The sequence below is a fragment of the Hypomesus nipponensis genome, chromosome 4 (genome assembly GCF_054491055.1).
Source record: "Hypomesus nipponensis isolate SF chromosome 4, ASM5449105v1, whole genome shotgun sequence".
NCBI classification, from domain to species: Eukaryota; Metazoa; Chordata; class Actinopteri; order Osmeriformes; family Osmeridae; genus Hypomesus; species Hypomesus nipponensis.
Window position 1 is genome coordinate 1,462,325 of NC_140364.1, and position 14,251 is coordinate 1,476,575.

The 14,251-nt window shown below is 40.6% G+C and overlaps 1 protein-coding gene across 8 annotated transcripts; it reads right to left on the reverse strand.

Annotated features, from left to right (window-relative positions):
• Positions 1-3,795: 3,795 nt before the first annotated feature.
• On the reverse strand, positions 3,796-13,801 carry LOC146294938 (uncharacterized). Of its 8 annotated transcripts, none has more exons than XM_084697167.1 (10): positions 13,661-13,801; positions 11,350-11,481; positions 6,548-6,742; positions 6,341-6,454; positions 6,147-6,230; positions 5,356-6,034; positions 5,100-5,272; positions 4,946-5,010; positions 4,154-4,248; positions 3,796-3,983 (listed from the first exon to the last, which is right to left on the reverse strand). In XM_084697167.1, the coding sequence occupies exons 7-10, from the start codon at positions 5,166-5,168 to the stop codon at positions 3,835-3,837; spliced, it is 378 nt and encodes a 125-aa protein (XP_084553293.1). In that variant the 5' UTR covers positions 5,169-5,272; positions 5,356-6,034; positions 6,147-6,230; positions 6,341-6,454; positions 6,548-6,742; positions 11,350-11,481; positions 13,661-13,801; the 3' UTR covers positions 3,796-3,834. The 8 variants fall into 7 exon arrangements, 3 of the variants coding, with proteins under 3 accessions (XP_084553293.1, XP_084553291.1, XP_084553292.1); XR_014753363.1 differs by lacking the exon at positions 11,350-11,481 and having other exon boundaries at positions 13,661-13,783; XM_084697165.1 differs by having other exon boundaries at positions 5,100-6,034.
• Positions 13,802-14,251: the final 450 nt, after the last annotated feature.

Sequence of the window (14,251 nt, forward strand, 5' to 3'; positions counted from 1 at the left end):
ACAGTCTACTTGCAAATTACAGACCAATATCAAACCTTCCATTTATTAGTAAAGTACTGGAAAAGATAGTTTTAGTCCAATTAAATTATTTTCTTGAAGAAAATAACATCCTGGAAGTCTCGCAGTCAGGTTTCAGGAAATATCACAGTACTGAAACTGCTCTCACCAAAATAATTAGCGACCTTAGACTAAACTCTGATGCAAATAAAGTCTCGATCCTTATCCTGCTAGATCTCAGTGCAGCATTTGATACCATTGATCACGACATCCTAATCAATAGACTGGAAAAGCTTATTGGGTTCACGGATAGTGTATTGAACTGGATAAAATCATATATCACAGGAAGGAAGTTTTATGTTAGTTTAGGAGACCATAGGTCCAAGAAACATGAGAACTGCAATGGGGTTGCTCAAGGAAGCTGCTTGGGTCCATTACTTTTTTCTCTTTATATGTTACCACTCGGCGACATAATCAGAGAACATAACATAGATTTCCATAGCTATGCGGATGACACACAACTATATATATCCACTGAACCCAACGATGCAATGGCCATCAATTAAATTACCAACTGCCTGTTGGCAATAAACAAATGGATGAATGATAACTTTCTTAAATTAAATGAAGACAAAACTGAAGTCCTATTATGTGGCCCCAAATCCAAAAGAGAGATGCTTACTAAGAATCTAGGAGGCTTAACCCCCTGTCTTAAACCAGAGGTGATGAGTTTCGGTGTAATCCTGGACTCAGACTTGAATTTCAACTCTCACATAAATAAAGTGACCAAAACAGCTTTCTTTCACCTGAGGAATATAGCAAAGTACTGTACTGTAACGCACTTTTCACTGGTCTTCCCAAGAAAACCACTGAAAGACTACAGCTCATTCAAAATTCTGCAGCTAGGTTATTAACCAAAACTAAAAAGAGAGAACACATTAGTCCTGTCCTAGCTACTTTACACTAGCTCCCTGTCACTTTCACAATTGACTTTAAGGTCCTTTTCCTCACATACAAAGCTCTACACGGACAAGGACCTAGCTACATTGCTAACTCCCTTATAAACTACACACCAGCTAGAACACTGCGATCATCAAATGCAGGCCTATTAGAGGTCACCAGAAGCAGTCTTAAGAAGATTGGTCATTCGGCCTTTGCTAATTACGCCCCAAAACTATGGAACAAATTACCCATAAATATTAGGGAAGCAAACACGCTAGACATTTTTAAAAGACAGCTTAAAACCTACCTTTTTACCGAAGCATTTAAGTAATTTTATCTCAGAAGTGTTTTACTACTTTTATTAGTTATATTATTGTTGCTATTTTAATTATGACTTTTATCACTTGTATTATTGTTTTTATTGTTTTTATTGATTTCATGTAAAGCACCTTGAGCTACAATTCTTGTATGAAATGTGCTATATAAATAAAGTCTTACTTACTTACTTACTTACTTTCTATATGTTTAATGTATGCACCTCCCTGCCAAAGTAAATTCCTTGTTTGTGCAAACATTCATGGCGAATAAAATCCCTTCTGATTCCTTCTGATTCTGTCCTACATGCTGTACATCGACCTCAACTAACTGCGGACCAGTATTAGGTGTCTTTGTAATTCAACTGCGGATCAACAGCTGTCTTTATAATTCTTGTTTGACCAATCCGTGCCTCAGGCCCATGGCAAACTGGGTGCGCAGCAGTTCGTCATCCGAGCATGCGCCTTGGGGCTCTCTCGCTCTCCAAACGTGGTGCAGCTCCCGCAGCCAAAGAGTGAACGTGCCCACATCCTCTCCAGGTTCTCGTTTACATTTAAAAGAACTGTGGGCACGTTCACTCTTTGGCTGCGGGAGCTGCACCACGTTTGGAGAGCGAGAGAGCCCCAAGGCTTTTTTTGATTTTACAGCCTTGCCAGGGCGTCTAGAATCTTTACATCAATATTTCGACAAGACTAGGCCAGAGGTCGGCAACCTGCGGCTCTAGAGCCGCATGCGGCTCTTTAGCGCCGCCCTAGTGGCTCCCTGTAGCCTGGCTGCCAGCCCAACTTATCCCTGCCCACAAAAAATTTTGGTCGGGAAGTTGGGTCTGGAGGGGCTCGCTTGCGGAAAAACTATATCAGAACAGGAGCTGTTCGGACCAATTAAATTGTCAAGGCGGGCTTTATACAATGATGGACAGATGATCAACAGTAACGTAATCAACAACATCACCAAAGAGCAGGAAAATCGATCACCCACCACTTTATCAGCGCATGAATCACACATAACACCTTGTAAGGCCGTAATCATAATACATATTGGGGTTACACATCCCCCCAATATTCAAATCTGGTCAAAATGTCCCCCCATATTGATATAAAAATATAAATGTGCTATGCTAGGACAGGCAACCACGCACGCTGTCCGAAATTATTATAAAAAATGTAATTCGTACCCCCCAATGTTTACTCCATGGCTACAGCCTTGAGCCCTATACATGATATTTGATATGGGTTGTGTGATGGTAGTGGTAGTGGGTTTATTGTTGGGAGTAGGGTGGTGCTGATATCCGTGCTTGGTGACTGGTGGTGACGGCGTAGGGGCTGATAGACATCAAAAGAGTTTGACAAGCTCCTCTCTGGTCTGGACACCAGCTTGGTGGAGTGCTGCTCGGGATTTGCGGGGGGCGAGGTTGGGGGCTTCATCTTCCGATGATTCCCTATCTTCATCCTCAGGAGGCCGCTCATCTGCTCCAATGCGCACTGCTTTGATGCTGTGCAGCATGGCTGTGACAACAATCATGCGGCAACATTTTACTGGTGACAAGCGCAGCCCACCCGACGAACGATGGATACTGAGGGCAAAATTGCAGAGGGTTGCCCTCCGAATGTGTGGTAACACTAGCGTGATGAGGCGTTGGATCTCCATACGGGGAAGCCGGTACTTGGACTGGACAGCCCGGTCAGACAGCACATTCAGTGGGGAGAAGTGCTGACGCACATAGGCATTTATATAAACTATCTGGCTTTGCGCACGGTAACACTGTTGATTAGCAGCGAGAATATGCTGTATTGCAACCATGGTGTCTCACTCGCGTGAACTTCAGCAAAGCCTTATATTTATAGACTGAGATGGAGCCTCGATCTCTTGATGAGGTTCCAGCCGAGTTCAATTACACCTGTCAGTTTCCCTGATATCTGTGAAATACCACAGCTGTGGTATTTCATTTTTATTTCAGGAGACATACATTGGTTACATTGTTATTGGCCACCTGCCCATCAAACGAGGAAGGCAAAAATGAATGAAATGCCCGATATGGCAGTATGGATCGCAAGGAAATGCGGGTGTTTTCAACTACAGGTACATGATAACAAGCATTGTACTCGCAAACAAAACAGAACTTGAATGCCTAATCAAATCTCTGAAAACGTTCACGACTAAATGTTAGTTTTATTTTGATGGAACCTATTTGCTATTCCTTCGTACGTAGATGACTTTGCGAAAGCTTTACGTTGGAGTAAAACAGCGGAATACAACCCAGTGGGCAATTGATGTTGAAAATACATTTAAATTTACATCAAACATTGGCATCAAAAAACTGGTCAAATATGCAAATCAAGTTGATGTCAAAAACTTGATGTCCATTTGACATCCAAACACTGATGTTGAAAATACATTACATTTAGATCAAACATTGACATCAAACTATAATATGCAAATCAAACTGATGTCAAAAACTTGATGTCCATTTGACATCCACTCGACAACCAAAAAATGACTCATACGTAATCAAATTTAAGAAGTTTTATTCATGAGCTTCAAATTTAAAAGTACAAATGTAGGCTGGATTTTGTCAAATACTTATTCAGATCCTGAACAAAGATCGACTGCTGTCTGGCCCTTTTGGCGTCCCATACCCCCATATCTGTCGGGAGCAGACCGGAGATAGTTCTTCATATGATTTTTTATATCCACCTCTGACGATGCTGGTTTTGATTGCTGTACAGCACCTGAATAAAGATGGAGAAACATTTATTAGAATTTTAGGATATTAGAATGTAAAGAATACATTTTCAGAAACCATCACTGGTACTTACACTAAAGCTGAGCATCTCAGAGGACTGGACAGAACGGATCCAGATAAAACCATACTCGAAGTGATGAAGTATTACACAATTACCTATTATAACTTGGCAAAGCCTTGTTTTGCCAAAGGCTTTCTTTGGCCCTGTGCCATCCATGTTCATCATAGCCATCAACTTGTTTGTAAGAACTCTGTAAAAGGAAAAACAACAATCAAGTGAAATCAGAAACCAATATTTGTTAAGCTGAATGAACAATACAATTAAGTGACCAGAGCGGCGGAGCCTTCAAGCAGAGGCTGACTGTCTTAGTTTCTCAGTCACTTTGGTGCATTTCTCAAATTATCATTAACGTTTGCACAACAGTAAAGGCCTTTGCACACTGAGTCCGAAATGTTCGTGTTTATTTTTTAATGTGCGAACATTTCAGACACAAATTTTGGACTCTGTGTGCAATGGCCTTAAGTACATTGCTTGATCCAATCAGTACAAACCGCCCCACACAATGCTTTGTAAAATGCTTACTTTATGTCTCAAAAGCAAGTACTTATGCCAATCAACATGTCAGTGCCATTTTAATGAAGAGTTGATTTTACAGTTAAGTTTGTACTGCAGTTTGTCGGCAGATCATGTAATTAATTGTCATACAAGAGTATACTGATTTACAAAACAGCAATTCATTCTAGAAATGTGTAATAGAAATTGAAAAATTATTAAAAACAAACTGCAAACTTATTCAATACTTCATATAATGACTCAGGCAATGACTTAATACCTAAATGTGAATATTCAACAGAGCTTTTATGATGTGACTAGATTTGACATTTTAAATTCTGATATGAGAAAGGCACCAAAGTGACTGAGAGAAACTATATTATGGATTAATTTACCTTTTCATCATATTCTTCACACAGTCCTCAAGATCTGCACCCCCAATCTTGACCAACTGAGACATCTGATAATAAAAAATACATATCAGGAACACAGAAAACACTGAATATGATAGGAACAGTATTACTATTGGCCTGGCATAGTTAAACTGACCATGAGATTTTTCTTTCCTTTATCAGCCAGTTGCCCTTCCAGGTTCTTGAGCTCACGCCTGCTGTTCATCTTCACCAGGTGGAACTGAGAGTCTGGGGGCTCACAGTTTTGGCCCACCTGGGACAGCTTTTCACGAATATCGGCCAGCAGATAGAGGAACCGTCTTTGGAACTCTGAAGGGCAAATCGGAAAGAAAATGAACATAAGTCCCATTTGTAAAAACACCACTGTTAGTAAAATAAGGAGGTATACTAACTTCCATGATCTAATGGGAATGGTTCACCACCCTCTTTGTGCTGGTTTCCCCTATGTGGAGTGTGGGACTACTGATGAGTAGACTGGGAGTGCTGGTGTGTAGAGCTGTGGTGAGGAGAGCGGGATCTCTGGCGCGGTGTGTGGGATCTCTGGCGCGGTGTGTGGGATCTCTGGCGCGGTGTGTGGGATCTCTGGCGCGGTGTGTGGGATCTCTGGCGCGGTGTGTGGGATCTCTGGCGCGGTGTGTGGGATCTCTGGCGCGGTGTGTGGGATCTCTCGCGCGGTGTGTGTGGGATCTCTCGCGCGGTGTGTGTGGGATCTCTCGTGCGGTGTGTGGGATCTCTCGCGCGGTGTGTGGGATCTCTCGCGCGGTGTGTGGGATCTTTGGTGCGGTGTGTGGGATCTCTGGCGCGGTGTGTGGGATCTCTGGCGCGGTGTGTGGGATCTCTGGCGCGGTGTGTGGGATCTCTGGCGCGGTGTGTGGGATCTCTGGCGCGGTGTGTGGGATCTCTGGCGTGGAGAGGTGGATCTCTGGCGCGGAGTGCTGTGGAATGGAGAGCTGGAGCTTTTGAGCTGAGTGTGTGATCTTTTCGGTGTAGTTTGAGGGATGTGTAGGAGACTGTGGGACTTAGATCTAAGTCTCTTTTGTTGAACCCTTGGTGGTTTTGGCAAGGATGGACCTAACGAATGAAATACAACAAAATGGAGCAATTAGATGACGGATTTGCCGCATTAAGCACTTTCAGATAAAAAAATATATATAAAAGTTATGATGCTTAACAGTTTGCTTACTGTGTTGTGACTGTGCTTCCACACATGGTTTCTGCACATTGCCACATCCGGTTCCAGCACCATCTGAGCTGCTTTCATCCTCATCTGTGTAAGAAGAGAAACAACAGTATTACCACAATGCATAGTGTCACAACATATACTTTTATCCAGCACCAGAAACTATGGGCCTGCCACAATGTGCAGTTATTGTATACCTAAGACAAACCCGGGGTATTTTTTCTTCTTCACCCTCCTAACAGGAGTGCATTCTTCCTCACTTAGCTCTGCAGTTGTTGTTTGGTCGAATGCTTCACACTCTTCTCGCTTCTCTGAAGTAAATGGAACAAGCAGGCTTATAATAACTAACTTGATTTGAGTAGTAGAAAAACCCAGATTTAGCTTAATTATTCATGTAAACTTACTTGAGTTGATTTTGATTTTCAGCAGTGGAAACTTTTGCCAGCTGCTTGCTGGTTGTCGCATTTCTTTGGCTGCTTTGGTTACATTAGCTCCTGTTGGCCAGTAAACCATGTTATCCTTCACCCAAACCTCCGGGATGACTCCCTCTTCTTCTCCCTTTGGCTCTGTCCAAACTGCCCTGACCCACATCATGAGACCTGTACAACAACCAGAACAAAATATGCAAAGATTCAGGCAACTACAACAACTAACTTTAGGCAACTTAGTCATTCTCTGAATGTGTTGCTCTCAATCCACATAAGGGTAGCATTTTCCCCTCCACACTCAGAACAATAATTGTATACAACCTGCACACCCTGACAATGATAGTTATTGGAAAAGCCCTGAGGAACATTAATTTTAGTAACATACTTACAATTCAGTTACTTGCGTTCTATATGATGCAGCATGGGGAACAAAATATACCCGGTGTCAGCTTCACCAGGGTTGGCTTGCAGACAGACAACTTTACGATGCAACTGCTGTTTGCTGATAAGTCGACGTCTAGCTCTGCTCATGTCACTAACACGGACGATGTTGAGCAGTTTAGAATCACAAGGATCATTGAAGAAACTCTCTGTGTGGTATTGGCGTAGGACATCACAAACCAAGGTGCCTTCTTCGCGTATTTCCTTCATAAATACAAAGTCATTGTTCTGAAGGATGAAACAACAATCTCGTGGTCTTGTGGAGATGCGAGTAAAGCTCTCTTTGGTAAAAGGCCTACATTTTGTAGAATGTTCTAGTTCTGCTAGACGTTTGGCAACCTGAGCTATAGGATTGCGAGATTGTCTGAACATTTTCTTTAGAGTCTGCAGGTAGTTCTCAAATGGAAAGCATGAAACATCATTCAGTGAACATCTGAAGTGTTCTACATCATCTGCTAAGTGAGTTAGTGAGTGCACATTGTACACAGTGAAGGTGTTTCCATATATATCCTCACACTTCCTCACATAGTACATGAGTAGCTCTCTGACATAGTCCAAGTGTTCCTCACGCTCTGCATCAACAGAATTCAACAGTATTGACACCGCAACCATCAAGGAAAGAAAGTGATTGTATACAGCACGTGAAACCACTCTTCTCAGAACCACTGGTCCAGTATAAAGCAGAAACTGTCTGAGTTCAGTAGCCTTCCACCTGTCCAATTCCAGTAAACTCCTAGGCTGCCGAGCAAACTCACTAGGAAGTTCTCCATTCAATGCCATGAGTTTATCCGAAATCACACTCCTTTTCTGAAAAGACAGTTTGCATGTGTTGGGTCCTCCCTTCATGTAGTGAAGCATTCTCCTAACTACACCCAAACACACCAAGTGCATGTAGTCCAATGCAAATGGTTGAATGCATGGAATCCCAGCTAGGGTCAGTGGGGATTTCTCAATTTGGTGGTCTTTGTAGGCAAGTCTACCAAATTCTGCTTCAGACCTTGCAACAACACCAGGTGCTGTAGCACCGAGAACAACTCGTCCCACATATGTGCCTTTAACTGTGAAGCGCTCACAAGCGAAGTAGCTATTGTGATTCTTTATGCACTTCAGGAATGATCTGGCTGGTGCATCCCAAATGAAGGCTTTTACAGTCACTTGAAGGGTTTTCTCTCCATGGACTATGCCATCTTGCTTAAGTTGCTGCAACTCCTGAAGAAAATCAGACAGGTAATCTTGAACTGGGCTGGGTTTTGCCTTTCCACAATAGAGTGCCACAATAAAGGGTGCAAAAGCATGGAAATTGCACAGGATTGGCCACATCTGCATATTTGATGATTTAAACAGTGGAATACCATCAATGTTGATGCACATGTCTATGCGATCTTCATGGAAATCAGGGCACTGGGCTAAAACTTTCAAAATGCCAGATGTAATACCAAAGTAAGCATATTGTCCACCACACATTTCAACTGTTGCCACTCTTTTAGGGGTCTTCAGCAGTGTTCTGGCATCCTTGGGGAGGCGATGTCCTTGGCGCCTTAGAATTTCTAATAGTTCATTTAGTGCAGACCGCTTGCATTTGTTGGTTGCTGCCCAAGATGCAACTTCTTCAACCAGATCAGGAGCAGTTTCCTCTGCAGAATCCTCAGACAGATTGTCCGCAACCTCAGAGTCAGTTTCAGAAGACAGCACTAATACATCAGAGTCGTAATACGAGATGTTGGCATCAGCTGAAGGTGACAAACACACAGTTTCATCCTCACTGGACTGAGCCCTCAGCAACACATCTGCATCACTGCTATTTGAATCATCAGCTGCAAGAGCCAGCACTTCAGCATGACGTTTCCGCCAGTTTCGGTGGTATGCCATCACACAAAGTATAGCTGCAAAAAAGCAAACTAGTTTAATATTAATCTACTAATATTTCATTTTATGGAATATTTTTTCTTATATAACTAATTTATTATTATTTATTATTTCCAAATATTTTTTTAAAATTTGTATTATTTAAATCCATTTATTTCATTTCTTAAACTATTTGTTGATTTACGTCATGAAATATAATTTTAAATTCAGGATCAAGCTGATACATAACGACTGGCCAGTTAAGACAGCGTTGCTTGAAACTAGGGCTGCAACTAACGATTATTTTAGTAATCGATTAATCTGTCGATTCTTTTTTTGATTAATCGATGAATCGGATAAAAAAACAAAAAAGCATTAAACAAAAAAGTTATTAATATTAGCGTGGATTTAAAGCTATTTTCAGAGATGAGCAATTTATTTGAGTTTTGTTTAAAACATTTTTGAAAATGGAAAGGTTGTGGAAGTAGGCCAGACTTTATTAAAATAATGTGGCGTACATGTATGATTTTTTGACACAATTTAAAAAAAGTTAAAGGTCACATGACATGCTGTTTTTGGATGCTTTTATATAGGAATTAGTGGTTCCCTAATACTGTATCTGAAGTCTCTTTCCCGAAATTCAGCCTTGGTGCAGAATTATAGCCACCACGAGTAGTCCACAATGAGCTTTCCTCAGAACGCGCCGTTTCTGTGTCTGTAGCTTTAAATGCTAAATGCGGAGGAGAGGCAGCACCATGCGCTAATGTTTACAGTGGATGTATCGCAATGGCTCGTAGACCCGTTGCTGTAAGATGCCTCGAATTTGCCCATTCTCATCTGATAACCCGGGTTTGCAAAGCTGCACACTCAGTCATTTCAGATTCTAAGGGTAGCAAGCTAGGTAACCATATCGCAAGCAACAAAATTATATAGCGTTAGTTGACTTACTTGTCCGAGGTTTGAAGCTGGACCAAGGAGTAGGCAACTGATCCAGAATTTAATTTCAGATGGTCAGCAAGGCTAACTTTGTATTGGCTCAAGTTAAGGAAACAGTGGTGGCTGAAATGTTTGGCGCAGACATGCAAAACTTTGAGAGGTTGTGTCGGCGCATTTCCAGCGAAAAAATGTGCAGAGGCTCCTTGTGACGTCAAAAGGAGCGTTTGAGCCTTAATTTTATCCAAGGTGGAGAAGAACACCCTGGGCTTAGTTTACACCTATCGAAAATTCTAGCCACTGGGGGACCAAAGGCAGGCTAGGCGAACTCATTAATGTTAAATAACCTCCTAAATTGAAGTTTTCATGTCATGTGACCTTTAAGATTTGCGAGGATTAAGCTATTTTCAAAGATCAGTGATTTTCTATCATTTTATTTGAAACTTAATTGAAAAAGTAAAGGCTGTGGAAGTATACCAGACATTGTTAAGATACTCTGGTGTCTGTCTGAGGTTTTATATTCATAAAAATATTATAAAAGTCTACATTTTTCAAAATGGTATGGGTAGTTTTCACCCGGTCCCTAGCGCGACGCTGCAAAGTAATTCTTCCGAATGTAAGATGAATGTCGAATATGAAACTAATTTCACCCTGGTCAATTAACACACCGTTTTGACGTATTTAGTGTGAAATGCTCCCACACCTTGGATGACTTAAGTCGTACTGATTTCTCCGCCACGTGTTTCAGAACAACGTTACTCAACAACGTCTCTCCGATGGTCTTTCCTCTACCTCCGCTTTGCTCCGCGCTCAACTAAACTTTTTTTAAATACTCAAACATCTCCGCGACTTATTGAGTGGTGTAGTAATCGCGCGACACAACGAATGGATAACGAAATTTGTTGCCAACGCTTTTAATAATCGATTTTAATCGATTTAATCGATTCGTTGTTGCAGCCCTTGAAACTGAAAATTATCTAAAATGGCGGAGATATCTCCGCCATTTTAGCTAGATTATTTTCAGTGCTACAATGCATTCCGCGCGCTTATGTGTAAAGTACAGTAAAATCATGGGAGCTGCCTATTTATAAGTTATTAGTTCAACGAACGTAACATTTACATTTACCTCTTTGACATTTAAAAACGGAGTTTCAAATATTTCCAAAAGTCCCCACAGTGCAAGTTATTTTTCCAAAACTGTAGGTTAGCTAGCTAGCTTAGCTAACGCTAAGTGACCTAGCATTATACTCGTAGCAATACTACCATGCTAATGTTACTGGCTACTACTAAAGCGTTTGTAGCGTAGTTTTTGTCTATTCAATTGCACTTTTTCCGAATTACATTACTGTGGCAAACGGACATATGACGCTACTGCTTTTTACACAGCTTCAACTGGCCTAGCATTATTCAGGCTACATTAGCTTTCACTGGCGGGAGATTAGAGCTATAGCATACACAAAAAGTACCAGAAATAGTAGCTAAATGTTTCATTAAAACACACGTTCTTCGAAGTTTAATTAATGTTTTACATTTCATGAGATGTCAGCACATTTACCCACCTGATTAAAAGATGATGAGCTGAACACAGTGAAAATATTTTCCGTTGAGGTTGGGTCGTTCCTTTGGGTCCGTGGATTCTCGCGGCTCACACTTGACCTTGTCATAACCAGAAGCTACTAACACAGCTCCATCTACAGGTGTGGTTTTAAACAGCAGAGAAATCCTCATTAAATGGGCATTGTGTCTAGATTTGTTGAACTGCAAAAAGGAAATCATTAGTAGTAAAAAAATAAATTGTAGTTTTTGTTTTTCAGACATCAAATGTCAATGTTTTTTCACTGTGAAACATTAGACCTACTATAAATTTAACACTAATTAACACTTTCCAGCTTCACATTTGGGAACAATCGTGGTAGCCTACATTGCTGTCCAATCACCGGTGTATTTCTGAAAACTGCCAGATCCTCATGACAATAGAAAAGCACAATATTAGCTAAAATAATTAATGTACACGGTTCAAAAGGAGGTGTGCCAAAAGGGTGTGTTTTGGGGAAAAAATGCTATTTCAACTTAATTAAGCTGACAATTAATATAAATGTATAAATAATATATAATATTATATTATATAATCCTAAGTAAACATACTAATCATTGATGTCAATGCGATGTCTGTATTACATCAATGTCTACGTCTAAAATAACAAGATGAATTTATGTCAATCGGACGTCAAACATATTGGCCTACATATACATAAAACCAATTTATGTTTCCTATTTTCACCCACCTACCATTGGAATAAATAGCCATACAAATTGAATTTTAAATTATGTTATACAGCATCTTGATCAAGTCTTGACTAATATTGGACCTCAAATTGATATCAAGGTGCCCGCTGGGAAGTCTGCAATTGACTGAAGATGAAGCTCAAAAGAGGACAGTAAAACGGCCGCACAAATATGTGGACACTAGTGGAGGTATGTCAGAACCGCCATGTGTTGTATTTTATGGTACATAAATATGTATAGCACTAAAACATCTACGTTAATAATTAAGTTTGTTTTACTTTAATATACAAATTAGATAATGAGCCTGTGCAACAAAGTGTTCATCATTTGCGTTCTGTTTAGATGAGGAACAGCCATGGGTCATGGAGAAGAGGCAAAAGAAAATCAAAGGTACATTTGTTATTGTACTACAAGACAGCTACAAAAAAACACTAAGTGGCCAGCTGCTGTAATATAACATCATGTATTCTCTTTACAAGGCCCGGTTCCAAATGTTGATGGCATGGTGGGCAAAAAAAAGACCCATAAAGGTCGGATCTTTTTTTAAATGTTTGTCAAAGACTACTAGTATAAATGCCATAATTTCATCAAAATGTCACTCATCTTTAACTGTGCAGAGATTACCTTACCTACTCCACCACGACCACAACCAGCAACAACCCATCGTAGGTTATTCAAGAATCTCAATACTCAACAATAATTTAAAAATTAAACACAAAGTATTAGCATATTGATAATACAACTATGTACATAAACTACATTCCATTTTCATTTCTCTACAGATTATACTACCACCGTCACACAGCCTAGCAACGTGTCCCTGTTAAATCATGGTAAGGTGATGAATGACCGTATAATAGTATGAGCCATGGCAACCCTAAAAGCTATGTTTTGAAGCTAAAGCATGAACTTTTTCATCACCAGCTGCCATACACCCAGTCATTTCTGGAGTGGTGAAGGAGAACCCATTGGGGGCCCAAGAAAATGGCTGGCAGCCCGGCAAGTTCAAATATAAGACACTCTAAAAAATACTTAAAGCTTTTCAATAGCATTGCCAACTCATTAAAAGGCATACCTAAGTTGTTCTGATCGTGGCAGGGGGAAACATATTTGTCAAAACAACACGTTGTCATATTAATGCTTTTTATACCCCATTCAGCTCTACAATCTCTGGAGAAGAAATTTCAGAAAATTCAAGGTAACATTTGTTTAAATATAACATTTAAATATATCAATGTTACAGCTAATCTAGAAAAACCACAGTGTATGCCAATCATGTAAAATCATTTTATGTGTCCTTGAGTAGACACATTACAGGTTATTCTCCAGAAAATGGAGACCTTGGAGGATAACCAGAGAGAGGCTCTCCTCTTAAAGCGGTCACAGGGCGGACACACTGTTTTAGACCTTCAGGTGTCCCAAGGTCTGGCAGAACTCCAAGACCTGGAGGAGCGCCTTACAGTCGTGGAGTTCCGAAAGAGAGTTGTAGGTGTTTGGAGATGCCAAGAATTATGATTTGCACGCAGTGTGCAACATTTTAATTCTAGTAAACAATTCAGCAATGTCTTGTAATATTGTACCTACCTTGTTGATTCTGGTTGATATCCTAGATCCACCATCTTAGCCTTGTAAGTGGCTCCAACCCTGGAGATTGTGTGAGGAGGGTGATGCGGGCATTGCCCACCAATGAGGTGTGGCGCTGCTACAGCCTCAGGGGGAAGAAGGGGAAGCTGCCACTCCTCGGCACAGCCCTGAGCACAACAATTAAACGTGAGTCTAACCACTCGTTTCTAAAAAAGATATATGTGATATCATGTCCCATAACCACAAGCTTCGTAAAAGTAAATAGATCACAGGCAAATAACTATCACGTTCATTACCAACTTGAATTCCAAATAGATTTGCTAGTGGTGAAGTAGGCCCACAGTAGTTAACTTCCTGTAATGTAGCTAGTTGGCTAGCTAATCCTGCATTTATTTCTGTATCTGACAAATAATTCAGAAATAAATTTAGAAAATATTAGTGCTGTCAGTTTAACGCGTTATTAACGGCGTTAACGCAAACCCAAATTAACGGCGTCAATTTTCTTATCGCGCGATTAACGCTATTTTTGGCCTTGCAGACTTTGTAGTTTTTTTCACATGCTGTTGCAACAATTACCGACTTTAGAAAAAC

Coding starts and splice junctions, on each gene's coding strand:
- LOC146294938 (XM_084697165.1), bottom strand. CDS start 5,312: ATGGGACTTATGTTCATTTTCTTTCCGATTTGCCCTTCAGAGTTCCAA. Junction 4,249..4,945: donor GTGAAGAATATGATGAAAAG/GTAAATTAATCC, acceptor TTCCTTTTACAG/AGTTCTTACAAACAAGTTGA. Junction 3,984..4,153: donor GCTTTGCCAAGTTATAATAG/GTAATTGTGTAA, acceptor ATCTTTATTCAG/GTGCTGTACAGCAATCAAAA.